The sequence below is a fragment of the Caenorhabditis remanei genome, chromosome IV (assembly GCF_010183535.1).
Source record: "Caenorhabditis remanei strain PX506 chromosome IV, whole genome shotgun sequence".
NCBI lineage: Eukaryota > Metazoa > Nematoda > Chromadorea > Rhabditida > Rhabditidae > Caenorhabditis > Caenorhabditis remanei.
The window spans coordinates 17,217,724-17,242,908 of NC_071331.1; the positions used below are offsets into that span (position 1 = coordinate 17,217,724).

The window sequence follows — 25,185 nt, forward strand, 5'->3', positions numbered from 1 at the left end:
TTTTATAGTTTCGACCACATCATTCGAATTGATTTCATCGCAAATCAATCCGTCTTTTCAGCTTTAAACTTTTCTCCAGATGATTCTAAAGATCATGTTGTTCAAACTCGATTTCATTCAAATCTAACCAGGAATCGAGACGTTTTAAAACGATGGATGGAATGTTAAAATAATAGAAAAACAGGGGAACTTTATAATGTTTGTTCTTTTTGGATCTCATGTATCAGTATTTCGAAGAAGCAATAGAGAGAACATAGAGCATTATTAATCTGGAAAAATAAAATATTGTTGGATATGAGACGGAAGCGATGAGAGAAGTCAACAATGAGTATGGGAACACGTTGAAAAATGAGACAAAAGAAGAGAGGATCAACAATCTTCAGAGATCTAAACGTTTTTGTCCTTTATATGGGAACTTGTTATATGGCCACACCGCCATTGCGAACCACAACTTTGAAGTGTCAGACCAAAAACGTCTTATTTGTTGAATTGTGGCGAGAGTTCCATCTTCCCTTCGGATATCGAATCCTCCTTCGAATATATGACATTCTTCTCTTCCCATGAAGTCACTTAAAAGTATTTTTTTTTAACTTATAGCTTGAAAGGATTTTGTGAAAAACAGTGATGTATTTCATTGGAAAAGTGAGAAACTTACTATACGAACATTATTTTGTCCATTCTATCCTTCTTTTCGAACTCGATTCCGTCCAGTACTAAATCGAAGTTGAGTGGTTTCAAAGCAACAGTGAAGAACTCCATTTGAGGATTGTTCCCATCGAGCCAACTTCTTATTATCCGATTTATATCATTCTCATTGAATTGACACACACCCATCACTATTCTTCTATATTTAAAGTTAATAACATCGTTTACAGTAATCCACGTGACTGGTTTCTCCCAAGTTTTACTAGATAAATAAACTTCTGTTAGATCCAGAGCCTCAAATGGCAATGGCTTTCTTAAATAGGGTTGTTCCAGTCCGAATGATAAATTATGAATAGAGAATTCTGCTTTCTTGAAGAATAGTTCGATACTATCACTATTAGTATCATCACCACGGAATTCACAGTAATCTATTTCATTCTTTCGATTGTTGATCCACTCAGAAAGGTCTGACATTTCTTGCATTGATCCATCCGACGGCAGATAAATATAGTTGAGTTCCATCCGGAATAATCCACATATGTAGTCGGTCCATTCTTTCGCACTATCAATCCAAATCATATGTTTATCATCCATAATTTCTGTTGATTCATCTTTCCGTTTCAAATACTTTTTTCTGTTATTCAATTCATCAATGGAGAATTCAAAGATGCATTTTTTTCTCCGATAGAATATAATAGCTAAGAGTTTTTTAGGACTTCGATTGCGTTGGAAGTTTAAACATATTTCAAAATCGGCGAATTTTATGAGCTGAATTACGAACTGACATTTTTTCGAAACAAACGAGAAATCAAGCCTGGAAAGGAATTAATATAGTAAGGAGAAAAGTTTTTCAGAGCTTACATTTCCAAATAATCGAAATTGTGTAATACATTACTCAACGGAAGGAACGGAAGTTTCAATATAGGGAATGGTTTCTCTTCTGGATTTAAATTCATTTTGGATAGAATAAGAGAAAATAAGATGAGGTGTCACTGTTATTACAAGAGAAGAGTCGATGTGCAGCACTCAATATCAGGTGCGTTGCGTGTGCGTGGCGTAAAGAATGGTCGTAAAGATGACGTCTGTTGTATGGGATGTTGAAGATGCCAGATGAGGTAGGAGAGAGGTAATGCAGAATCCAGTTGCAGCGAGAATAAACTTATTTCATTTATAATCTGATCTAGAAACAATATTTTGAACAAACGGGCCTTTCTGTATATACAGATAAGAATAATGATAGGAGATCAAGAGTAACAAGGAGATGATGATCATGGGGAAGCACGTTTGATTGTCTTTTTCACATCAACTTGATATCCTGGTTCGAGGACCGGCGGTGCGCAATGATCACAAGAAGCAGGAGATCCAGGGGCTCCTGGTGCTCCTGGCCGTCCTTGGAGACCTGGCCGTCCTCCGATTCCTGGTCTGAAATGAGAGATAATTAGGTTGAGTAGATGCTCCAGATAACTTACGCTCCAGGATTTCCTTGTTGTCCGGGCGGTCCTTTTGGTCCTGGATTTCCTTCAGTTCCTCTTGATCCCACACCTCCTTGTCCTCCCTTAACTCCCGGTGGTCCTGGTGGTCCTGCAACTTCTTCCTCATTCGACTCTCCGTGTTCTCCAAGTAATCCAGGCAATCCAGGAGGTCCAGGTGGCCCCGGTGGCCCAGAGAGTCCCGGTGATCCATCCTCTCCATCAATTGTATTTCCATCTAATCCAGGTGGTCCCTGCTCTCCTGGCCGTCCTTTTGGACCCGGTGGCCCTGGATAACCTTGTTGTGCTGGAGCACAAACTTGACATGGTTCTCTATCAATATCAGCTACTCCATCTCTTCCTTGTCCTCCATTTGATCCAGCTTCTCCGTCGTTTCCATCTCTTCCTGGATTTCCAGATGCTCCTGGAGGACCAGGTGGTCCATAACGAGGAATACAACCACCGCCTCCATTGAATCCGGATTGACCGTCACGGAGGATTGAGCCGGTTTGGGCTGAAATTATCAATTTATGTATATGAATAAGAAGAGAGTTCTTACGTCCAACAAATGTAGGTCTAGTTTGATAACCTTGAGGAGATGCTCCACATCCCCCTTGTCCTCCAACTCCTCCGTTATAATCTTGTTGAAGAGAATACAAAGTTGGACGTCTGGCTCTGATTGCTTCGATGACCTGGAAAAGAGAATTTCTTTTTTAAACAAAACAACTTTGTTACAATAAATTCTTATTCCAAAACGTACCTCTGGAAAGAATCTATACTGCCCATTTGCAGCTGGTTGACCAATTGAATCATAATTTTGTCCGGAATATTGTCCAGAATATGAATTCACGTATCCACCGCCACGTTTTGATCTTTGAGAAGATGATTTATTGAATGATTGGATCAATTGAATCTCTATTTCATCGATTGCTTTGTACATTTTGAAGGCGTCTGCAGTGCATCTCGCTAGATTATCATCTACTGATGTCTGAAAATTGAAAGAAAAAGAATGAGGCAAACGACAGATGAATGACTTACAACTGCTTGAAGTGTGGACGAAATGAGAACTGGAAGAGCGAAAACTGATAGAACTGCAACGAAAACAGCGACGGATGATGAGAAGACAGCGAGTTGTCGCATTCGACGAGCCAATTGTATCAGTTCTTGCTCATTACCCTTCATTTTCTGGAAAGCAATGTAAGATTGTTTAGATTTTTCATTTTAAAAAACGAATAGAAAAGATTTAATACTGAAAATTGAACGTATCAAAAGTTGTTAAACTATCGATTCGATTTGCAATGAATAAACCTTGCATCTCGGATTACTGTACCTACAGTACACTGGCTATTCAGGTACTGGCAGGAAACACTTTTTCCTAATTATCAATGGAACACGACTACATTAGAAAGACCACAGCGAGGTATAGTTCGTTAATGTGTATAGCTCAAAAATCTCACTATTTCGATTCTCCAAAACAGTGGACGGGTTCGAGACTTTGATGATCTGTAACTTTTCAACAACATCTCAAAATGAAAAGTTGTCAACTGCAAAAGTTGAGTTCTTGGTTTCATCTACACTCCATACAAAATTTGGAATTGTGTGGGAATCAGCAAGACCGTGAAACCCTTACAAAGTCCGTACTTTCCACTGAAAAAGCAACAGTTTGCAACCTTTTGTACGGAATTCTATAAATATCTGAACCATGATATAGTAGAGTTGTCAACTACAAAAATAAAGTTAAATATTCGATGAAATCATCCTACAAGAATCTGGGTTTCAGAAGAATTTTTTGACTTCCTAACACTCTCTCAAAGTTCGTATTTACACCAAAATTCGTTTGGCCGGTCTATTCAAAGAAGGTTTAGATCAAGAATTGAACAATTACATTGAGTGAACAATCAGGTTGGATAAAGTTCTTTTTTTTTAACTTATTCTGAGAGTAGATTGAGAATTTCAAATTTTTGTAACTTCCGATAGTCAAGAATTAAAGTTATCCATAATTTTGATTTTTGAATTCACTCAAAAAAGGAAAAAAGCACGAAAATTTCAAGAATAAGATCAAGAGATTGAATGAGATGAAAACTTGGAATAGACGAAATGTTCAGCTTCTTCTTCTCCTTCTTCTTCGCCTTCTAACCGAATAAGGCGAATCAGCATGTTATCAGTCGTTTTAAGTGTAAAAATGACGATGAATGGTGACTTGAATGAGGTATGTAGATATGTAGTCGTGCTTAGTTTACAATGATTATTTGGGTGGGAAGTCTCTTTAATCAATTCTCGTTTAGAATCTCTCAATTCTTGATCCCTTCCGTTTGAGAACAAATATATTTCCTCTTCCTCCCGGATGTTTATCATCTTTCCTAAAAAAAAAAGAAGTCATATCTTCCGAATGTTTCATCTCATCTAAAATTCATAGGATTCATCCGAAAATACAGTAAAAGAATTCAGTTGAGCCTCGGCAAAAATGCATGAGAATGGGGAGGAATGGGCGGAGGATATGAAGTCGGAGGAAGACGAAAAACGGAGAAAGCGGTCAGTTGCGAGCCAATTCGATCATGCAAGTCAACGCGGATCTCCGACCGATTCTCGGTCCTCAACTCGTTCGTTTGGATCCAATGAGAGTTAAACAATTGCAGTAAGTTCTGAAAAGAGATGATTCAGTGTCTTCCTTTCCTTCTTTTCCGAAAATTCTCTGAATTCGTCATTTGTAGTTTTGATTCAATAACGTTAACTTTCAATTTTAGACATACCGAGTGTCGAAAAATCTGAAAAATCTGCAAAAAACTTTTCAAAGAGAAAAGAAAAACAAGTATTCTCATTGTTATTTCAGCTGCAAAAATCAGAAAACTAACCCGTTATGATATGTGAACTGATATCATCACAAATCAATCCCTCTTTCCAACTTTAAACTTTTCTCTAGATGATTCTTGTGATTCCTTTTATAACCTGTTCCATTTTCGTTTTTTTGCTACTTCACCTCCTCCCCCCCTCTTTTATATCATCAGAACAAGAGAAGAAATGATAAGAAATAGGTTGTTATCTGAATGAGAAAGGGACTTGACAAGTTCTTTGAACTGAGATTATTTTTCCAGATATCAAGAATCTTTCAGAGATCCTCTAGTGTACGAAGCGATTGATAACCTTGCGAAGCTGTCTGCTCATTGTCTTCAACTTCGTACACCGTTGACCACTTGTGAGAAATTGATTAATTCTGACTCAACTTTGTATCTTTCGTGGAAATATGATGAGTAAGAGAAACCGTTCAGTGCTTTCGATGAATATCATTAGCATTTTCAGAGAAGAGAAGGTCAGTCGACTCCTCGGATTTGCCAAAGTTGGAAGAAAGAAGTTGTTCCTTTACGATGCTCAAATGCAAACTTATGAAGGAGAGGTGGGGGTTCACAGAATTTCGATTTTAGACGAGTCGAGCGTGACTTTCAGATTCTCTGCCTCCTTGACTTCTATGTCCATTTCTCAACTCAACGTCAAGGTGTTGGAAAGCAAATTCTCGACTACATGTTCGCTCAAGAGCATACTGAACCATTCCAACTGGCTCTTGATAATCCTTCTGTCACTCTTCTTGGATTCATGTCACAAAAATACGGACTGAATAGACCAGTCTGGCAGAACACAAACTTCGTCGTTTTCGATGAGCTCTTCCAGTCGTTGTCTGCTGAAAACGGAATCGGTATGAGAAAACCCAAACATTGAATTGAAACAAACTGATTATCTTTTAGAAAAGCAACCACCAGATGGTTGGCGTCGACCAATGACTCCACGTCGCCTGGGAACTGGAATGACTGATACTCGTTGGTTGCAACACGCTGTTAGTGGACATCAAAGCAAGGGAAATGCAATGGCTGCTCCAGTTGATGCTGATATGACTCCACAAGGAGCGCTCAGCAATCGAGCTCATCAAGCCAAAGCCAGAAAGGCTCATATTCTCTCCAGCAAGCCACTTTGGTGATTCAGATGTCCATAAAATACATTTACACAGCTTTCATTTATATTCCACACGCACTCTCTGCCATCTCAGCTTATTCTCGCGCTCGCGTGCTTCACCAGTTTAAAGTTTTCGAATTTGATTTTATATATAGCGATGTGTCCAATGAATAAAATTTAATAATCATCACTAACCCATTATATGAACATTTTGTAAAAATATTATTCATCAACACCCTCAAATAAATTAAATTGTTGCGAATGTGGTGGACCAGCCATCGATTGCTCTCCGACTAGTTCACCGTGGTGGTTTCAAAGAGATTGACCATAACACGGCCAAATATCACATAAATTAGGACGAAGCCCGGCCGATTGTAGGGAACGGAGAAGAGACGGGGATACCAATAACACACAGAAAAAAGAAGCTCCCAGTGCCATCATACAATCAAATTCTATTTAACAAAACACATAATTTAAAAACGGCTGCGTGGATTGAAGTGGTTGGTTGGTTAGGATAAATTTTTAATGGGGAGAAAAAGGGAAAGGATTTACACATTATGGAGGAGAATGGGGAGTTTGGACAGGAATGAGGGCAATTAAGTCTTTGACAGTTGGTTCGAGAGCCAGTCGAGACCCTCGTAGAGTCCGTGTCCTTGAGTGGCGCACGTGGCTTGGATGTACCACTGAAAGAAAAATTGTTTCAAAAAATCGCAACGTCCTGATTTTCTAACATGTTCTCGAAATTAATGAACAATCTCCGAACAGATCGGGAATTATTCCGTCTGTCTGTGCTTTTTATACTGATCTGGTACGCAGATAAGTAAATGGAAAACGGAACCTCGAATTACACTCACCTGTCTTGAGCGGAGATTGTGGAGTCCAAGCTTGTCGGTCAGTTCGGCGGCGGTCATTGCATTTGGGAGATCTTGCTTGTTGGCGAAGACAAGAAGAGTAGCATCCCGGAGTTCGTCCTCATTAAGCATCTTGTGCAACTCCTCACGGGACTCTTCGATACGCTCCTTATCGTTCGAATCAACCTGAATATTTAAAATTATTTAAGAACTACAAAAATTATAACTTACGACAAAGATGAGTCCTTGCGTGTTTTGGAAGTAATGCCTCCAGAGTGGACGGATCTTGTCTTGACCTCCGACGTCCCAGACAGTGAATGAAATGTTCTTGTATTCGACGGTCTCGACGTTGAATCCTACAAAATATTTTTTAAATGATAGTCGAAGAATAATTGTTCTGAAATGTTCACTTTTTCAGACAAAAACTCACCAATAGTCGGAATAGTAGTGACGATTTCTCCGAGCTTGAGCTTGTAAAGAATGGTCGTTTTTCCGGCAGCGTCAAGTCCAACCATCAAAATACGAACCTGAAAAATGAAACTGTTTCAGTTTTTTTGGTGATTAACTAACCTGTTTCTTGCCGAAAAGGCGATTGAAGAGAGATGAGATTGTCAAACCCATATTGGAGCTGATTCAACACCTGTAACATGAAAATTTAGTTGTTAGTTCCAAGAAAGGCAAGTAAAAAAAGTTCGCGAATGACGGAAACTAGCTGCGCATGACACAAAACCATGTGACATATCATAAACAACTACGACTTCGTCTTTTTTACACCCTTTTGAGAGCATTCAAAGCAAAAAGACTCGTTGAAAACGAAAAAGCGGATGAAAATTGCCTAATATGGAGCGAAAAGCAGGAAAAACGATGAAAATCGGCAAAAGCAACGTTGATTTGCTGGATGTCGTCCAGCCAGCCACACACGTGTAATTTCGATTAGTCGATCGTGGCGAGACCCGTCGGCCAGCAAACAGCGCCTCCCTTTAAACTGAATGCGCTTGCTTTTCGATGAACGCTCTCGATATGGACATTTTATCGTTCCGCAAAAGCGTGTTTCGCTAAATTTTATGAAACAGAATTCTTGGGAGGATCGTATAGATAATGCAAAATATATAATTAGTCATGAAAATAAATTTATTATGGTCAAAAAGTTAGAAAATTGTCGAAAAATCATAAAAAGTGAGTATCATTGAAGTCAGATCCAGTCGGCCATTCTCTCAACCAGATATTTCAATTGCATTGCATCCTGAATGCTTCCGCGCACTTTCAGACTTCCATTCATATATGCATTCACAGGTGAAAGTTCTTTGGTTAATATTTTGCCGAAAACGGCGAAATTGGATTCGAACACTACATCCGGATTTAATGCTGTTCCCTTATAGGCACTTCCTGCACCATGTTTCAGATCAATACATATCGGATCCACATCTTTGCAGTTAATTTGAAACACCTTTCCTATCAACCGAACTAAATGCTCATCAATTGCCATGCTGGCTACAGTAATAAGGTGATCGATGTCGATGGAAGACTCGTTGGAAGTTGAAGACGTTGGAACTGATGTTGAAGTCGATGGTCCATCAGATAAATCAACAAGTGGCGCTGCTTCCTTTTCTTTGGCTTCTGCAGCGCACTCCTTTGCAAAGTCTTCGAACGCTGGACCGATTACTTGCCACAACTGCTGTCCAGCATCTGATTTAGCGACACTGCTCAGCGCAGACATTCCCATATTCTCTCCTTCTTTGACAACCTTCACATCTGACATCTCCACGTCAGTAATCTCAGTTCCAAATTGACACGTAAATGCACCCAATTCATCTTTGAAATTTGCAGCCATAATTCTTCGGTCTTGAGAGTTCGTCACATCACATACACGTTTCTTGCTAATATATCTGTACAGCATGGTATTCGCAAGTGTTCGAACAGATGCATTTCTATCTTGAACCCCACAAACTGCAGCAATCGGGTCTCGAATTTTCAGGAAGACAGTTGCTCCAAGTTCGACAAGTCCTCGATCAGTAGTGATAATCTGAAAATAAAAAACGTTTTGCTGCTATTATAAAAAACTAAACATACTTGTAGTGGAGGAACATTGAAAGCAGTAATTGAAGTAGTAACCTTATGAGTTGTATCGATACAAGGAACAACTAATGCAATTCCAGGTCCACGTGTTTTCTGAGCTCTTCCAAGTCGGAGAACAACCAATTTCTCACTTGTTGATATGAACTGAAACGGATCATTATAAAGAAATGAAGAGAAGAACCGGTCTCTCTCAATTAACCTACCTTGAGTGCGAAGAGAAGAGATAATGGCATCGTCATCACGACGAATAACATTGAGAGACCGTAAATCAGAAGTTCGACTGCAGTCAGTGGTTTGATCTGGAGTTAGAATCTTATTTAAGTTTTTGAATAATTAAAAAAAAAAGACTTTCAGAAAAATAAAATAAAATTTCAGACATTTTCTTACTGTAGTGAAACAACTTACATTCTCTTCCATATCAGTTCCGTAATCTCTTGTATAAGTGAAGTTGCCATATTTGCTCCCGAGAACCATTCCATGTCTGGAAATGACAATATCCATAAATGCAATTAAATAATTAAATACTTAGTTGCATTACCTTTTCGGACCCATATAACCCATTTTATCCAGATCATTATATGGTGCATAAGTGAATACAGAATCAAAAGAACCCTCCGGCATTCCATACTCCATTACACTTTCATTCGGATCTCCAAAATCAACGACACCTGAATATCCTTCAATACTTTCCATCTCGATGACGTCTTCTGGTGATTCTGGATCGTTTTGTGTTAAAGCAGAATATTTGTATGACGAGGAGAACATTATAGAATATATAGAATAGATGAGAGAAGAAGAAAAAGAACTTTTGCTCTCTTCTCTCTTCAGCTTCACTTCATATGTCTACGTCTCTCTCTTCTCTTTTGAACCACACACATCGATCCCTGGCCCCCCGTGTCTCCCGTCCTCGTCCTCTGTGCACAAATGCATTTATTCTTGCATTTGAAAGGACGGATGGCTTTTCCCAAAAGACTCATCCTCAGATTATTGTGTGGCGTTTGTCACATAAGAAAAAGAAAATTCGGGGGTTTGGGTTGACAAGAGACAGATGTTTTTTTTGTTCTTTTGGGGAATGTAACCTATATTTTTGGATGCCGTTTTGGATTTAGATTGGAAATTTGTTCAGAATTCGGGTTATTGAAAAGGGTTATTCTGAAATTGGAACTAAAATTTGAGTTTTCTGTAAAAAAAAAGTTGGACAGGGATGGAGATGGAAAGTTCTAGAAGTATGGGATTCTGGAAAAATGAAATCATAAAGCCACAATAGTTTAGATAGAAGTCTTTATTAAATAAATATGGAATACATGTTCTGGATATGTTTTGGTTTCACTTTCGGATAGAATTCTGAATATTTACAGAAATTGATTTGTCATGTCATTTAATGATGTCTTGGTGGTCCATGTGGACGGCTCTTCCACAAATCGAAAAGCTCATCCTTGACGTCTTCATCGAGATCTTCGATGATGGCCCACTTTTGTTTTCCGAGAGCTTCGAGTTTCTCGTAAGCTTCCTTGGCAGCTGGGGAGAGCTTGGCTTCCTGCAAATAGATGAATCAGTTAAAAATCTTTTCAGAATTCCTTACCTTCTCCTTGTATTCCTTATCTTCCTTCTCCTTCTTCTCCTTGAATTCTTGGAACTTCTTCAAGTTATCTCCAGTGAGCAATTCCTGAGCAAGAGCATCAATTTTCTCTGGTTTTTGGGAGAATGGAATAGATTTATCCTTGAAAATGGCGTCGAACTTGGCGAGAATATCCTTTGGAAGTCCACGGAGGAATGGAAGTGGTGGTCTCTTATGGATGCTCTTTCGAACGTCTTTTGGAAGAGATTCCATCACTTCACGAGTCAATCCTTGCTCCTCGTAACACTTATCTCCCTCCTTATAGTCCTTCCAGATCTCATTGATCTTCTCTTGAGCATCAGATGGAAGATCCTCAAGGAATGGTGGGAGTCCACATGGTGGTGGTGGCTGGAATTATAAAATTGTATTCAAGAAAAGAATTCTGAAATCGAGAACTCACTCGTCCTCCACATCTTCCGAAACATGGCTTGGCCTCAGCGGCGATAGCCAAAAGAAGAAGAGCAGCTGCGAATTTAGAAATCATGATTCGAGTCGTCTCGATGTCCTTTCTCTCAAAAATACAAGACCTTTTATACGGTACAAATGCATTTCAAAGAAACCGAACCCTTCGCCAAACACTGCTCATTTCTCTGCGCTCTCTTCACTCTCCTCACTCTCTATTGTGATGCTGATCTCATACCGTTGTTGTTGTTTTTTCAAGTACCGCCCTCCATATGTCCATTTTCGATCTTTTTTGAGAAAAAGAGAAAAAAAAAGAGAAAGGAAGAACACTTGTGAGAAAAAACGGATATCAAGAGGACTTTCACTTGAAAAAACTATCAATGGCAATTAGATGATGTCATCTTTCTCTTGTTCATAAATTCGTCGAAGACCAAAGAAGATTCGTCTTCAATGTGTGGTCAATGTAATAGTTCAGTTTCATCTGAAGAAGATCATTATCAAAATGATTCAAAGAAGAGGCACTGAAACAACTTTTATTTGGAATGAACTTTGATGAATTGGGAGAAAGAAATTGTGACTTGGTATCAGTGAGATGCTGGTTTCGAAAGTTATTCAGATCAAACGAGAAGAAATGAAAAGAGTCTTGTTTTGAGAATATACTTGATTTCATTAAAATTTCCAGATCATTGAGAACAATATATTCATAAAAAGATGAAAAAGCGGAGGAGAGCAAGAGGTGTACAGTAATCCACGAACCTGGTACAACAGTTGAAATTGCAGGAAAAGTCGATTGTACTGTTTTTGGAAATCCCGAGAAACTTTAGAAACCTTAATTATATTTTTTTAATTGTTAGCAAAAAATGCTGCTAAAAGTAAACTCCTGGTCGTCAATTTCAGTTGTTAATGGTCAACTTGAAGACTATTTGGCGGCTTCAGATTCGGTGATACACTAAAAACTTTCAGAATGAAGAAAAATCAAGATCTTCGCTTAACTATTTTTCTGTTGCGAATCCTTTAAAAGGGGATATAGTCGGAAGAACGGGAACACCGTTTGGATTTAAAATTTTCCCCAGATTAGGGAATTTTAACTGAAAATAACATTATTTTGAAAAAATTCCGTCTAAGTTTTGGCTTATGTGTGAAAGAAATTTTCAATTTTTCAACTCTTCAGAAACTTCAAAATAATATTCTGACTGATTAAGTTGCATCACAACACCTACTGAAAATTCATCACAACAGTCTCTACTATCTGTCAATACATTTTCTCTGACTTCTTCCCTCCGAATACTTTTTTCTCCACATATCTTTCAAAAATACATTTTTCTTCTTGACACAACGCTGACCGAAAGATCTGTTCCAAACGAATTTATCATTATTTCATTCTCTCAACGTCTCCATACTATTTCATCGTGTTCGCTGGACGGTAGGTCGAGTATAAAAGACGATTCTTCTCCTCGTATTGAATCAAGAAATCATGATTTCGAAGGTTGTCTTTTCTATTCTTTTGGCTATTGTGGCGGTTCAGGCGAAACCTGGAGGCAGAGTGAGTTACTGTCATTTCTTTATTTGAAATCGAAATTCTTTAATTTTCAGAGATCTCCACCATGCGGAATCCCACCATTCTTGGATTCACTTCCAGAAGATGCTCAAGAGAAGATCAATGATATCTGGAAGGATTACAAAGAGGGAGATAAGTGTTACGAGGAGCAAGGATTGACTCGTGAAGTGATTGATGCCCTCCCAAAAGAAGCCAGAAAGAACCTTCACAAGAGACCAACTCTTCCATTCTTGAAAGGAGTTCCAAAGGAGACACTCGCTAAATTCGAGGAGATTTTCAAGGATAAGTCAATCAAATGGAGTGAGAAACCAGAGAAGATCGAAGCACTTGCTGAGAAGGAACTCACTGGAGATAACCTGAAGAAGTTCAAGGAATTCAAGGAGAAGAAGGAGAAGGAAGATAAGGAGTACAAGGAGAAGGAAACCAAGTTGTCAGAGGAAGCGAAGAAAGCTCATGAGAAGATCGAGGCATTGAACAAGCAAAAGTTCGAGATTCTCGGAGATTTGAGTGAGAAGGCGAAGGAAGAACTCTTCGATTTGTGGAGAAGTCGTCCACATTTCAGAGGAGGACGTCATGGAGGAAAACACTAGAGCAATTATCTGTAATTATGTCTAATAATACGTTTTTAAATGTAATAAATCGTTGTATTTTCTCTTTTTTTTAATGTAAAATAGGTGAATACATTCCACTGAGGCTATGAGGTGGAGATGGCTTGCAGGATATTTGGAAGTTCTTGTTGTCTACTTTACGTATCTTTTCCTTTTTTCCCGATTTTTTCTTTCTTATTTCCTGACCTTGACCACATTTTTCCATTTTTTTCTTTATAACATATAACCCGAACAGATAAGAAAATGCAATGAACCATTCAATTTTCGTGGTCTCAACCGGTCATTGTTGTTTTGATGTTGATCTATCTATCTTCGGTCCAAAAAACATCTCGATTGCACTGAACGCCTTTTTTTTGTTTGGGTAAACAGAACGGCACAGGAAAAAAAAAGATAATCGGTGCGCAAATAATGAGCATGGAGAGAAGAAACAGGGTGAGCAAAAAATGTATGTGCAATACACGAAATTGTCACGAGCAGCACATATGGTCAATATATGCATATGGTCAAATAAAAATGTAAAGTGCAAGGTTTCAAAAATTGAAAAAAGGGTTGAATTGTTGTCAAATTACCAAAAACTTCGAGGTCAACGATAATTAGATGCCATAGCAGGATAAACACTCTGCAGGTTGTCGTAAACTCAGGAGATACTGTAGGTTCACCGCGACGGCAAATCACGACTGACCTGAAAAAATTCGATTTGAGATTGTTTTTGAATTTGTTTTTACAGATTTGTTCTCAAGTAAAATTCTGTCAAAAACAAGGATAATTTTCAGAAATAAAATCTACGTGACAAATGGCACTGAGACGTCCCGTCTCGCCGCAACTCTCGAATCGTTCGAGTCCGCCGGTCACACGATCTGTTTCACGCAATGGATCACGTCAACCGTTCGAAACTTCGACACCGCTTACACGTCGAAGTCTTCAGCCAGGGATGCATATTGATACAATCGAGAGAGTTTTCGAATCGGCAGATGATACGGATGTCGATTTAAACTCATCAAAATTCATATATAGAGAACATTTCACTGTCACAGAGAGAACATCGATTCAAAAAGAATTGTGGTACGATTGGCTGGTTTACCATATTCGAATGATCAGACGTCATTTGCTTCCGGAGTTCAAAACAGTACGCGAGACAATGATGGTACTTCTGCTACTTTTGATGATCACCAAATGTAGGCTCTGTAAACAATTGTGTTGTTTAAATGAACTTTTTTCAGATGCCCGTGACTGCTACAGCGAAGAAATGCCCAAATCATTTGAACAACACCAACCGGCGGACTACAGTTCTGAGTGGATAGCAGAAATTCAGAAAATTGAGAAATCGGTAAGAAAACTTATAATTTCTATCAGCTCAATTCTTTCTGTTCAGATTTCAAGTCTCCAAGCAAAAATAGACTCAACAGAGAGTAATTTGCATCAACTGGAGAATCACTTGAATCAGTTCGACCTTAAAACGGATCAGTTGATAAATCAGCTAAATGATGATAATGGATGGAAAGAATCGGTGATGGAGGAACTCAAGAGAATTAAAGTTTGGCAGACCGAAAGTGATCTGTCAATGCATTCTTTGAAAAAGGAAGTTGAGGAAAAGGTTTGTAAGTTTTATCATTTCTGAAACGGTTTTTTTTTTCAGAATTGCGATAAAGTAATAGCCGCCGAAGAGGAGAAAAAACCTGCCGAACCAACACCATCGTTTCCATCAGATATCCAAGTTCATTCGTCACAAACTTCTCGTCGCCCTCATGTTGGTATCAACGTTGCAAACAGTCTGATCGGTGCATCAATTGATAATTCTTGTTCTTCACGCCCAGTTTCCGCCAAAGATGGGATCTTTTATGACGTCATGTCATATTTCGGTTCTTTTAAAGAGGGCTACGTTCTTCTCGATCGTGATGTTCTCTCGCCTGGGGAAGCGTGGTGCACAAACGACGACCGTCCGACGTTGACTATCAAATTGGCTAGACATATCGTGCCGACTTCTGTCTCTTATCAGCATGTTCGATGGAGTGGGATCGTTCCAAATCATGCACCAAAAGTCTATGATTTGGTGGTGAGTTTTAGATAATTACCTCTGTAAAAGTTGGTTATTCAATGATTTCAGGCTTGCATGGATTCGTGTTGTATCCGTTCGGAGCCACTTGTTACGGATTGTGAATACAAATCTTCAAATGACGAACACGATGAACAAGAACAGTTTTGCTCGATTCCAAGTAATCCGAATCTCTCGTCAGTCAACCACGTGCAATTCCGTTTCCGTGAAAACCACGGTAATATGAAAAAGACGTGCGCATATCTTGTTCGCGTCTACGGAGACTTGGCGAATCCACCAAATGCACAAACACCGGATAATGCAACAGCTTCACTTCTTGAGGAAACTGTAGCGGATTCAATGTCGGAAAGCGTTTAAACATTATTCATTCATTTCTTCCGATAACCTGCGTTTATTGATTGACAAAATCTGAGCACCTCATACATTTTCTCTAAATTTGTGTTAATTAGCATTCCCTTCTCACAGCTTCCGTGCCTCTCTTGAATCTCGTATCTTGTTTTATAATCAATCCGGTTAATTCTCGATTATCACCTGTCCCACATATAGTTCCTATTGTATTGCTTTATTCAACATTTACTTATGTAGAATGTCATGTTTGTCTAGAAAAATCTTGTCTTCAAAGTTTTAATTTCACAATTTTTTATCACGAAATGGCACATATTATTTGGAGGCGTAATCAAAGAAACCCTGTGATTATTGTTCGATACTTCTAGCAAGGTGTCGGTCCTTCCGGGCTGCGATTGTGAAGATTGTCGAATGTAGTGACTCGAGAACGAAGCTGATGGAAGTGATGTTTGGAAATTTAAAACTAAACAATAATAGCTTACCATTCCATTTCCTCCATCAGTTGTCAATCGAGTAACAACACTTCCATTTCTTGTCGTAATCAAAGCTGGACATCCAAGAAGTTTAAGAGCAGCACGACGGAAACGGACATTGAATACACAGTAGATCATCATATTCGAAGCACTGAAATAGGCATTAACTAATGTTTAATTATTGTAAATGGATCACCTGTTAACACAAACAAGTACATTCGAAAGGGGAATTCGTTGTCTGTAGAGATCTGTCTTACTGTATCTATCAACGAGGTAATTGATGCCAGGTGGAATATTACAGAATATGAATATCATTGTCATGACTGTCGCCATTACGGTTACCCTGAAAATTTAGAGAAAATGAGAATTTATTCGGTTTTTCAAATAAGCAAACTCACTTTCTTTCAGCATCCTCTCGTTTTGAATTCATCTTCCCACTATTATGAATCATAACTTCCTGTGCTCGATATGCCAATCTCACTTTGTGAATTATAATAGCATTCAAAAAGATGATGATAGTCCATGGAATTAATTGAATGAATGTCACATAGAGATAGAATAAATAGAATTCTATGTAGAATTGATTCTTCCTCAATTCCGTTGGAACAACTTCTCCGTTATGATCGAGTCGCACTTCGAAGAATGAAGGAAGTTTGAAGAATGTGCTGAAAACTTTCCGATTTAATTTTTAATTTTTTCACATTTCCTTGCATTTTTTGTTAAATCCCCGTCCCTTGTTCAACTACAAAATTCTAAAAAGAAACATGATGTTCCTCACAAACATATCTAGACATAAATTCATTTAGAGTGCCACTTTCAGCTGTACATTTTCGTCGTGGTATCCTAGAAGCCAGTTTTTCAAAGCACATAAATTGTGTTTGAAGAGACAAGATCCCTTATTCAACGTGTATGTGTCTGGAGCCCAACGTCATCTGACCAGCTAGAAGAAGAATGAAAACACAAACCATATGAGGGTGATAACAACCAAAACAGTCAATGAATTCGATCGAGTCGACCAGACTCTTCGCTTGATTGGAAACGAAACAGCAATGAATCGATCTACAGTAACCGCCACGTATGTCCAAACAGATCCAGCTTGAGCAATTAGAGACAAAGGGAAGATGAATACGGTGACTTTCCAGAAGAAGTGACACACAAAACTGTTATGCTGGAATGAGAAAATAATCAGAGGTCCCTTCCATTGAAGAGATTCTAGAATTACTCTTTCAGATGGTTCATGAATCATTGAACATTGATGCATAGATGGATAAATCATAATTGAAGAAGTGAGAAGAACCACGTCGAATAACGAAAGACCACATAGTAGAACCTGAAATAGTATAACCTCAAAAATACTTATAGACTGCCCTTGGCCATTTTTCAAATAAAGTTTACTCTCAAAAATAGAATGGAATTCAAAGATCGACATATTTAAGCACATTTTGTTTATTTCGTTTTCCCTTTTTGTTTTTTCCGAATTCATAGGAAATTAATTGAAAGACGAACCTCCAAAGAGCTGTGGCGAAGTTTTGCAAACACAATTGCAGACAAAACTGCAGCCACAATTCCGGGTATGCAGACCTGAAAGAAGTCGGAACTTTGATGAGACACAAATTAATTGAACCACGAAAACACAATGAACATGCGAACAAAAATGGTTCATATGGCTTGGTTTGTAGTTTTCAGGGGAAACGGCCATATTTGAGAATTGTGTCACACAGTCCGGAGAAGCCTAATAGCTTGTACAAGATAGTTGTCGACTAAAAAAATGAAGCTCTTGGTTTGACCGTATTATTGATTTAAAATTAAAATTATGCATCAATTTTTGGCTTCGTGATATGCTTTTTGAAGACAGTGACTTTCAACTCTCCTCAATTTAACTAACTTTTCTTAGCCCCCATCTTCCAGGATATTCTCTCTTTTCCTTTTTCCAAACAGAAAATTCGAGCAACTAAAAATGTTTCGATCCCTCTAAATTCCATTATGTTATTCGTTTTCCAGTCCATTTTTCTATTTCAGCTCTATCTCTACCCAACATATTTTTGTTTTTCTTCTTCTTCGTTCCAATTTTTTCTCTTCTTCATACCATCAGTACCACCCTGAGCATTCAAAAGTACACATATTCTATCCATAATATTCGGTTTTCTCGTTTTGTTCCCAGCCACAAAGTTGGTCTAATTCGAGAATTCGAGAATATGTACTAATGAGAGAAAGAAATTGAGAAGAAGTCGAGTGGATAGAAAAATAAGAGGAATCAGAGGATCTCCTCATTAAAATGAAAAGAAAAGGAGAAGCAGCTGACTTCATTTTCAAAAAAAATGTTCATTTTTCATTATTTCGCGCAGAAATTGAACATCTGTTCCTTCCATTTCCTGTTTTTATAAGGAAACACAATATCAAAAAGGTTTTTTCTTCTGTGAACATGCACCATTCAAATGGATCATTGGAATATAGGTCATGTTGATGATAGAAAAAGAGATGAATAGATGGCAATTTAGAAATTCTGAAACGGATGTGAATGCGTCACATGTCTAGAAGGTGACAATAATTGAAGTCGGAACAGAAATCTCAATTGGATTCAGAAAATAAATGAGATATTTCTGGATGATTCAAATTCAAGAGAGCAAAAATCAGTAATGGAATTCTGTGGATTTCACCAGTATTTGTTCATTTTGCAGAACTTTTTAGAGACGACAAATGCACAAGCAAAGTTGACAAGGACAGATATGAAGGATTTTTAAATCACTTTCAAGACAAAATCAAAGCGATCGAACAATCGACGACACTTTCTACAAGTCCGTAGTTTGCACCGAAAAGTGCTGTAACCCTCCAGTCACTTTAACCAATTTTCTCGTTCCTCCAAAAAGTTCGAATCCAGGAAAAACGAAATAATTTGGATGCAAGGAAACAAAACGAAATAAAAGGAAAGAACTAAAATTGGATCTTTCGACTACTCAAGTGTTTTTTTCCAGAAATGTTTTCAAGTCCTTTCTCAATTTCATTCACTTTTTTCGTTCCGTTTTTGCGTTTTTCTCTATTTTAAACCCATATTTTCGTCTAAGAATAAGGAGACGTCACAATTGAAATGATCATATGTTATCACATGATGAAAAAGGAATAATTGGAGCACAAACAGATCTTTTTATCTCGCATCAATGCATGAATACTTTCGAAGAATTCGAAGGACCGAAAAAATTCATTTTTGGAAATGAGAATCGGCTTCGAAGGGAACAAGAGAGCAAAAAAGAATCCCCGTTTGATTAGGAACGTTATGAACTCATTAGGCTGGAAAAGAGAATGGAAAAGGCTTCATTTAGATTGAATGAATCATTAAACGAATCGGCTCAATACACAAAAAACATTAGTCAGATATTTGTTATTGACACATGAATACAGTTCTAAAAATACGTCAAATGATCACTTGACCCCTTGGAAGCTGATTATCTATGTGCGAACGGTTTCAAAAATGTTTTTCACTTTTCTCGTTTTTTGTTTTTCATTCGAGAAGGAAGTGGTTTCCCTAATGGATAAGCTCTTTTCGAGAGGAAAATGGAGACCGAGAATCAAGATGAGAGTACAGTTATCTGATCCTGGATCAAAAGAACCATTCTTCCCATCAAAATAGTTCATATTCTTTATACTTTCCCCCCTTCTTCGACTACATTTTCCTAACATCTTCTTCTACCCCTTCTTCTTCTTCTTTTCATCATATTCTTTTTTCTCCGTTTCATGGATAATGATGGATCAGCAAAAAGAGCTCATTATCAAAGAGAGAGGCTCTCTCTTTTCCTTTTTCTGTTGCCATTTCGTTCACACAAATTTATTCATGAGAAGCTGAGAGAGAAAGAATATATAGGGTCACCTCTTCTTCTTTTTCTTCTGAATTTCACATCTTCCACTTTCGGTGCGTCATTCCTTCTCTTTCCACCCACAACACATCTCTGAACGAAATATTTTTTAGAAGAAGCTTTTTGACTAATTATCATTCGAATTAATATTTGAATCAAAAACGATCGAGAATTCAGAATTAAATTGGAAGTGGAAACAATGGAGCGGAGTCCCAGGAGAAATACTTCGATGGGTCATTAAAATGTTTTCTTGTTCTTTTTATGAACAACAACCACCGAATTCTGATAATTTGGCCGAGAGCACGACTTCCGCATTCTTCATTTAATTTTGAATGAGAAAAACGATGCAGAAAATTCTATTTAAAAAAATACACAAATAGTAAATCGCTTGTTTGAGTCCATTTAGATTGTATTTAAGTTATGCGAATACGTGAAATAGAGAAACTTGGCTTACAATGATTCATGCAAGATCACGATCGAAACAAAAAAGCATATTCGACACGACATTTATATAATTGAATTATACTAACCAGTGGAACAAGGTAAATGTATGATAGTCTCTCTACACTTTCATATGAGAAAATATCTTCCCATGAATACGCTTCGAGAGACCGATTGTTCAACAACATGGTACCAGGAATAAATGATAAACTGAATAGAAAGCAGAGCAAGTTGTGCAGTATTTGAGAGAAATACTGCCTGCGCTTCTATATATTCAAAAACAAACGGAAAAAGGCGGGGCTTCACAAAGAGGTGTGGATAGAGAAGAGAAAAAGAGAGTTTCGGAGGAATAAGACGGTTAAAAATATAAAGGACGAAAGAAAAAAGCTTTGAAGCTAACTACTTTAACTTATAGGTTATCGAATGTGTGGAACAAATGACATGTAAAATGAATGAGTATCAACACGTGATAATGTGCCTAAACTACGCGAACTTTGGAGAGTCGATCGAGTGTACTATAGGATAGTTGGTCGGAAAGAGTTGCCCAGTCGTGAAGTTCTCCATTTTTGAATCTGAAAAATGTTTTAAATCTTCATAATATAGAAATTTGCAGTTACCTATAAGCTTTGAACAGGCCGGTTCCTCGCTTGGCAAGTTCATGAGCAACATAGACAGGAGTTGGGATGGAAGTCGGACTGTTCACGAGCTATAAACAACATTATAGATAGTAAACATCCTTGATACCCACCTGATGAAGACTGCAAACCGCACATGTCATTTTTGCAATGCTTTCATCAGAAACTTCTTCGTCATCCCGGAGAATTAAAAACGACGGAACCTTTGCTGTTCCCTGGACTGGCCTGAAGGCCTGAATGAAAATTTGTCGTTTTCCATACTCGGCAATGTCTCCTCCAACAGATGTGTCAGGTAAGGGATTCTGCAAAGAAAAAAAAAATTTGGATACTATGAGCTTGCATACTGTGGGCGTATTCCCATTTTGACCTCCTTTTGCATAAAAGCGTGTGTGGTGACGTTTTTTGACTACGATGGCTAACACTTTAGGGGCATAGTCACGGAGCCCCTGTGATTTGGCAGCAGCAATAATTGTCTGTTCGATGATCTCTACTTCTCTTAAAGCTTCCGTTTCTTCACCAAAAGAAACTCCGTCACGGAAAATGATAATTTTCTTTGGGAATCCACGACGCTCCGCAAAGTTTCGAACATGCTGGTCAGTGAATTTTCTCAAAAGTTCGTCTTGAATAGCCTCTCTTCTTGGATCGGTGTAAAGAAAATCTCCAATGAACGAATACGGATTATCCGCGGCGTTGCAAGACAATCCAACAGTAGATGGGTTTCCTTCCCTTGATGCCATTTTGTCTGGATGCGCGACATCCATGCCCATTACGAACGTTGGGACTTCTTTCCACGCTCCAAGTCTGAAACGGAAACATGTATACGTAGTAATCCCCGAAGAACGTACTCTCTCGGAGGATCTGCAGTGTAATTCAATCCTCCACATTTGACATTGGCCTTCATGACAATGTTATCGAGAGTCAAGTCGTATGCACGTCTGCCACCATGGCTTTTCTTTTCGATATTGTCTCTGATTTTTCTGATGTTTTTAAGAAGAACATGTTGTGTTGGAATATCACTCATCCGTTCCTCGAATTTGAGACACTCTGAAAGGAACTAATTTCTGGAATAAATTATCTATAATTTACCATGAATATTTGGAACGTCATCAGAGACGAAAAGAACGAATGGTATGAAAGCGGGATTTGGATACTCCCTGAGGGTGACAAGGTACTTGAAAACTGAAGTTAAGAACGTTTCGCTGTCCCGTTCTCCTTCGAAGTGTTTCAACTCGTAGTTTTTGATAATCATGCCTTTGTCACGGCATCGTTGCATGAAAGCATTAGCGACGAACTCTGTTGCTCTGATATCTTGATCAAAACTACGGGTGTAACCTGCGAGAAGAACGAACATCAAGTGATCGATAGTTGCTGGCGTTTCAAATCGCTTGTCTTGAGCTTTCCAATCACGCTGCAGAAAAAATACTGATTTATGGTTCATGAGAGTTCAAACCTTTTCGTCATCAACATGAACTGGATCAGCGTAGGCGATTTTTGGAGCAAGAACTCTTTCTCCGTCGATCTCGCTGATGTTTTGGAACGGATCGTTACAAATAAGAACCCCAAACTCTTGCATAACGTTGTCGTTGAAGCCGAACGCGTCATAGTGATGCTGAAGAGTAGTCCATCGCTCATTGGGCGCGTTTGCACGCGGCTAAAACACATTTTAAGGTAAAAACTCTGATTGATGATTTCCTACAGTGAGCTCGAACTCTTCCAAAACTCTCCGATCGATAGATTGGAATGGGAGCACTTTCAGGTACTCAAGTGGCATTAAACGTTTGTGAGGTCCAGTGCCGCATTGGGCTGCAGGGAGGGCTGGGAATCTAAAACATTTGAGATTACGGTACCACGGGTGATCTAAACTACTTGAGGTTTGGATATTTCTGTTTAAACTCCTGATTTTTTGGAGCGTTGTAGTCGATATCCGAAACTGTGATGGTGTTAGTCGCCCAATTGCTCAAATCCTCATAGTAAGGGTTGCACTTTAAGTCTGAAAGAAATTTGTTACATAGGAAAATGGATCGATACTAAACCTTTAAGTAGCAATTTGACGGCTCTTTGTAGTCTCATGTTTGGATTGACAATACGATTTGATCCAAAGTCACGCGGGAACGCGTATTGGATCATTTTGCTCAGTGGAATAGCTGCGTAGTATTGAGTGGACTGTGCTGAATGAATAAATATTCGAGTGAACATGACAGAAAACCCTACGATCGAGCTCGAGAATTGGCAGTGGATGCTCTTTGCCGACGATGCGACATCCTTTATGGATTCCTTTGGCTGCAACTGCCCATTTTACCCGAAGTTCTTCCATGTGCTCAGTATTCACATAAAGACCTTTGGACTGGGACAAGTACTTCCCGCTGTAATAATTAACCAATTTTTAACACTGAAATATAGTAAACCTTCTAGTAGCGCTCTGAGACGTGACGATATCTAAATATGCGTAGAATCGTGGATCACTCCATTCGTTGATTTCAGTCTGTACAAACGACGGCTTTTCGAGGTCGGGTTCACAAGAAATTTCTAGGTCTCCATTCAGAAACTTGATTGAGTCTTTCAGAAACTCAGAGATTCCCGGAATCTGCAGAGCATCTTCCTTCTGAATGACCATGTTCTGAAACAACATACCAGTTTAGTAGCTAGACGGATTACTTATGTCTACCTGGCTAATTCCTTCTAAAGTGAAAAGCGACTGAGCTCCATCGTAAGCATAGACTGGGTGTTTCTTTGTTCCTTTCGTGGCAATCCATCTGTCCAGAAGCTTGCCAAGCAAAATGAAGTTATCATTCTGTTTGGATGCGCGATTACCACGACCTCTGAAACGAACATCATCGGTTCCTTTTTCATAAACTAAATAACGTACCGAGCGCTCATCGTTGTGAGGATGTAATCCTTGTTGGTTTTATGATCGAGAAGCTTCATCTGAACCACATGACGAAAAACTATACGCTCAGAGAGTTCAAGCCCAAAAATGTTGAGGGCGAGTCGAGGGTTGAGGTGTTGATTCATATCTCTGTTCCCTGAAAATTTAGATGGTTAACAACTGTCAGATGCGAAATGAAAAACTACGAAATCATGTTTCTTTTCGAACAAGATCACGAGAAATCGCTAAAAAATTGAGAGAATATTTGGGATTCGAATTTCGAAAACTCTGGCAATAATGCGCTCATTTTGACGCAACATTGCACAGGACTCGCCTACCGTAAGAACTACAAAGAGCGCGCACCATAGTTTGAATGCACTGTGCAAAAAGAGATTGATTTTGTTTAAAAATAACTTTTTATACTGTATTCTTCAAAATGGGGGGCATTTCCAACTTTTACGACAGACAAAATACTCTATTTTTAACAGATTTCGATATTTTTACTATTGAAATGCTTCCGCTCACTAAGGTACACACAGTATGACAACAAAACGTTTTCTGCAAAATTCTAGAAACGCAAAGCCTAAGAACTGGACTTAAAAATTATAAAATTATAAATTTTTAATCATGGAACTACTTAAATAATTAATAGTAAAAAGTTATTTGCTTCGAATGTTTGATAGTTTAAATTGATAAACACTTATTTAACAGCTCACCGGAGTTTTCCTTGTCACTCGAAAGTAAGCCGTTGCAGCGGTCAGTAGTTTCTACAGGTCTGCGATGGTTATCTGCATGATCACGTCTTCCTCTATCACTACCACCTCCTCTTGTGTACGCACCATCTCCATCTCCACGGTGCCCTCCTCTTCCACGATATCCACCACGAGAAGCATTATCATCTCTGTGGTGTGATCCCCGTTCCGAACCTTTATAGTCACCACGATGAGACCCACGTCCACCGCGTTGATCACCATTCGATTCTCTATCTGAACGATAGCTAGAAGGTGGTCCATTTTCGGAGCCTCCACGATGTGATCCACGACCACCTCTTCCTCCGCGATTCGAGAATCTATGCTCCTGTGATCCTCCTCTCTCAGATCCTCCACGTCCACCTCTATATGATCCACGACCGCCTCTCCCACTACCGCCTGGATCCCGATCTTCTCTATCTCGTGCTCCTCGTCCCCGTCCACCACCTCCCCGTCCTCCGCGGTTTGAGTTCTCAGACTGCATTCTGTGCTGAAAATTGTTACTTTTCTAGAAAATCGCTTCAGATTATCACACGAAATCTCACGATAAACGATAACAAGTCGTGGAAAAATGCTATATTATTTTCAATGCTCACTTCGTCGTAA

The 25,185-nt window shown here is 38.7% G+C and overlaps 10 protein-coding genes across 10 annotated transcripts; 3 read left to right on the forward strand and 7 right to left on the reverse strand.

Moving 5' to 3' along the window:
• Positions 1-379: 379 nt before the first annotated feature.
• On the reverse strand, positions 380-1,601 carry GCK72_014790 (uncharacterized protein; the record flags this gene model as incomplete). The annotated part of the gene is made up of 3 exons (XM_003108218.2): positions 380-569; positions 656-1,459; positions 1,507-1,601. The coding sequence occupies 3 exons, from the start codon at positions 1,599-1,601 to the stop codon at positions 380-382; spliced, it is 1,089 nt and encodes a 362-aa protein (XP_003108266.2).
• A 312-nt stretch (positions 1,602-1,913) lies between these two features.
• Positions 1,914-3,296, reverse strand: GCK72_014791 (uncharacterized protein; the record flags this gene model as incomplete). The annotated part of the gene is made up of 5 exons (XM_053730465.1): positions 1,914-2,067; positions 2,115-2,628; positions 2,674-2,806; positions 2,875-3,102; positions 3,153-3,296. 5 exons carry the CDS (start codon positions 3,294-3,296, stop codon positions 1,914-1,916), a joined length of 1,173 nt encoding a protein of 390 aa, XP_053585237.1.
• A 1,373-nt stretch (positions 3,297-4,669) lies between these two features.
• GCK72_014792 (uncharacterized protein) lies at positions 4,670-6,081 on the forward strand (the record flags this gene model as incomplete). Its single annotated transcript, XM_003088084.2, has 5 exons — positions 4,670-4,749; positions 5,225-5,362; positions 5,412-5,505; positions 5,556-5,802; positions 5,852-6,081. 5 exons carry the CDS (start codon positions 4,670-4,672, stop codon positions 6,079-6,081), a joined length of 789 nt encoding a protein of 262 aa, XP_003088132.2.
• A 571-nt stretch (positions 6,082-6,652) lies between these two features.
• GCK72_014793 (uncharacterized protein) lies at positions 6,653-7,528 on the reverse strand (the record flags this gene model as incomplete). The annotated part of the gene is made up of 5 exons (XM_003108152.1): positions 6,653-6,739; positions 6,911-7,093; positions 7,139-7,263; positions 7,338-7,434; positions 7,478-7,528. The coding sequence occupies 5 exons, from the start codon at positions 7,526-7,528 to the stop codon at positions 6,653-6,655; spliced, it is 543 nt and encodes a 180-aa protein (XP_003108200.1).
• A 571-nt stretch (positions 7,529-8,099) lies between these two features.
• GCK72_014794 (uncharacterized protein) lies at positions 8,100-9,748 on the reverse strand (the record flags this gene model as incomplete). The annotated part of the gene is made up of 5 exons (XM_003108340.2): positions 8,100-8,930; positions 8,978-9,127; positions 9,187-9,282; positions 9,389-9,464; positions 9,522-9,748. 5 exons carry the CDS (start codon positions 9,746-9,748, stop codon positions 8,100-8,102), a joined length of 1,380 nt encoding a protein of 459 aa, XP_003108388.2.
• A 613-nt stretch (positions 9,749-10,361) lies between these two features.
• On the reverse strand, positions 10,362-11,085 carry GCK72_014795 (uncharacterized protein; the record flags this gene model as incomplete). Its single annotated transcript, XM_003108327.2, has 3 exons — positions 10,362-10,520; positions 10,566-10,949; positions 11,002-11,085. 3 exons carry the CDS (start codon positions 11,083-11,085, stop codon positions 10,362-10,364), a joined length of 627 nt encoding a protein of 208 aa, XP_003108375.2.
• A 1,392-nt stretch (positions 11,086-12,477) lies between these two features.
• GCK72_014796 (uncharacterized protein) lies at positions 12,478-13,151 on the forward strand (the record flags this gene model as incomplete). The annotated part of the gene is made up of 2 exons (XM_003108101.2): positions 12,478-12,546; positions 12,597-13,151. The coding sequence occupies 2 exons, from the start codon at positions 12,478-12,480 to the stop codon at positions 13,149-13,151; spliced, it is 624 nt and encodes a 207-aa protein (XP_003108149.1).
• Positions 13,152-13,962: 811 nt separating this feature from the next.
• Positions 13,963-15,579, forward strand: GCK72_014797 (uncharacterized protein; the record flags this gene model as incomplete). The annotated part of the gene is made up of 5 exons (XM_053730466.1): positions 13,963-14,344; positions 14,390-14,496; positions 14,542-14,763; positions 14,806-15,222; positions 15,274-15,579. The coding sequence occupies 5 exons, from the start codon at positions 13,963-13,965 to the stop codon at positions 15,577-15,579; spliced, it is 1,434 nt and encodes a 477-aa protein (XP_053585238.1).
• Positions 15,580-15,931: 352 nt separating this feature from the next.
• GCK72_014798 (uncharacterized protein) lies at positions 15,932-17,739 on the reverse strand (the record flags this gene model as incomplete). Its single annotated transcript, XM_053730467.1, has 7 exons — positions 15,932-16,000; positions 16,050-16,191; positions 16,237-16,383; positions 16,439-16,705; positions 17,006-17,370; positions 17,547-17,621; positions 17,665-17,739. The coding sequence occupies 7 exons, from the start codon at positions 17,737-17,739 to the stop codon at positions 15,932-15,934; spliced, it is 1,140 nt and encodes a 379-aa protein (XP_053585239.1).
• Positions 17,740-20,807: 3,068 nt separating this feature from the next.
• GCK72_014799 (uncharacterized protein) lies at positions 20,808-25,063 on the reverse strand (the record flags this gene model as incomplete). The annotated part of the gene is made up of 15 exons (XM_053730468.1): positions 20,808-20,901; positions 20,947-21,035; positions 21,078-21,266; positions 21,309-21,765; positions 21,810-22,008; positions 22,051-22,372; positions 22,415-22,615; positions 22,661-22,787; positions 22,831-22,954; positions 22,998-23,132; positions 23,176-23,327; positions 23,370-23,581; positions 23,630-23,783; positions 23,831-23,987; positions 24,547-25,063. The coding sequence occupies 15 exons, from the start codon at positions 25,061-25,063 to the stop codon at positions 20,808-20,810; spliced, it is 3,129 nt and encodes a 1,042-aa protein (XP_053585240.1).
• Between the last annotated feature and the right edge of the window lie 122 nt (positions 25,064-25,185).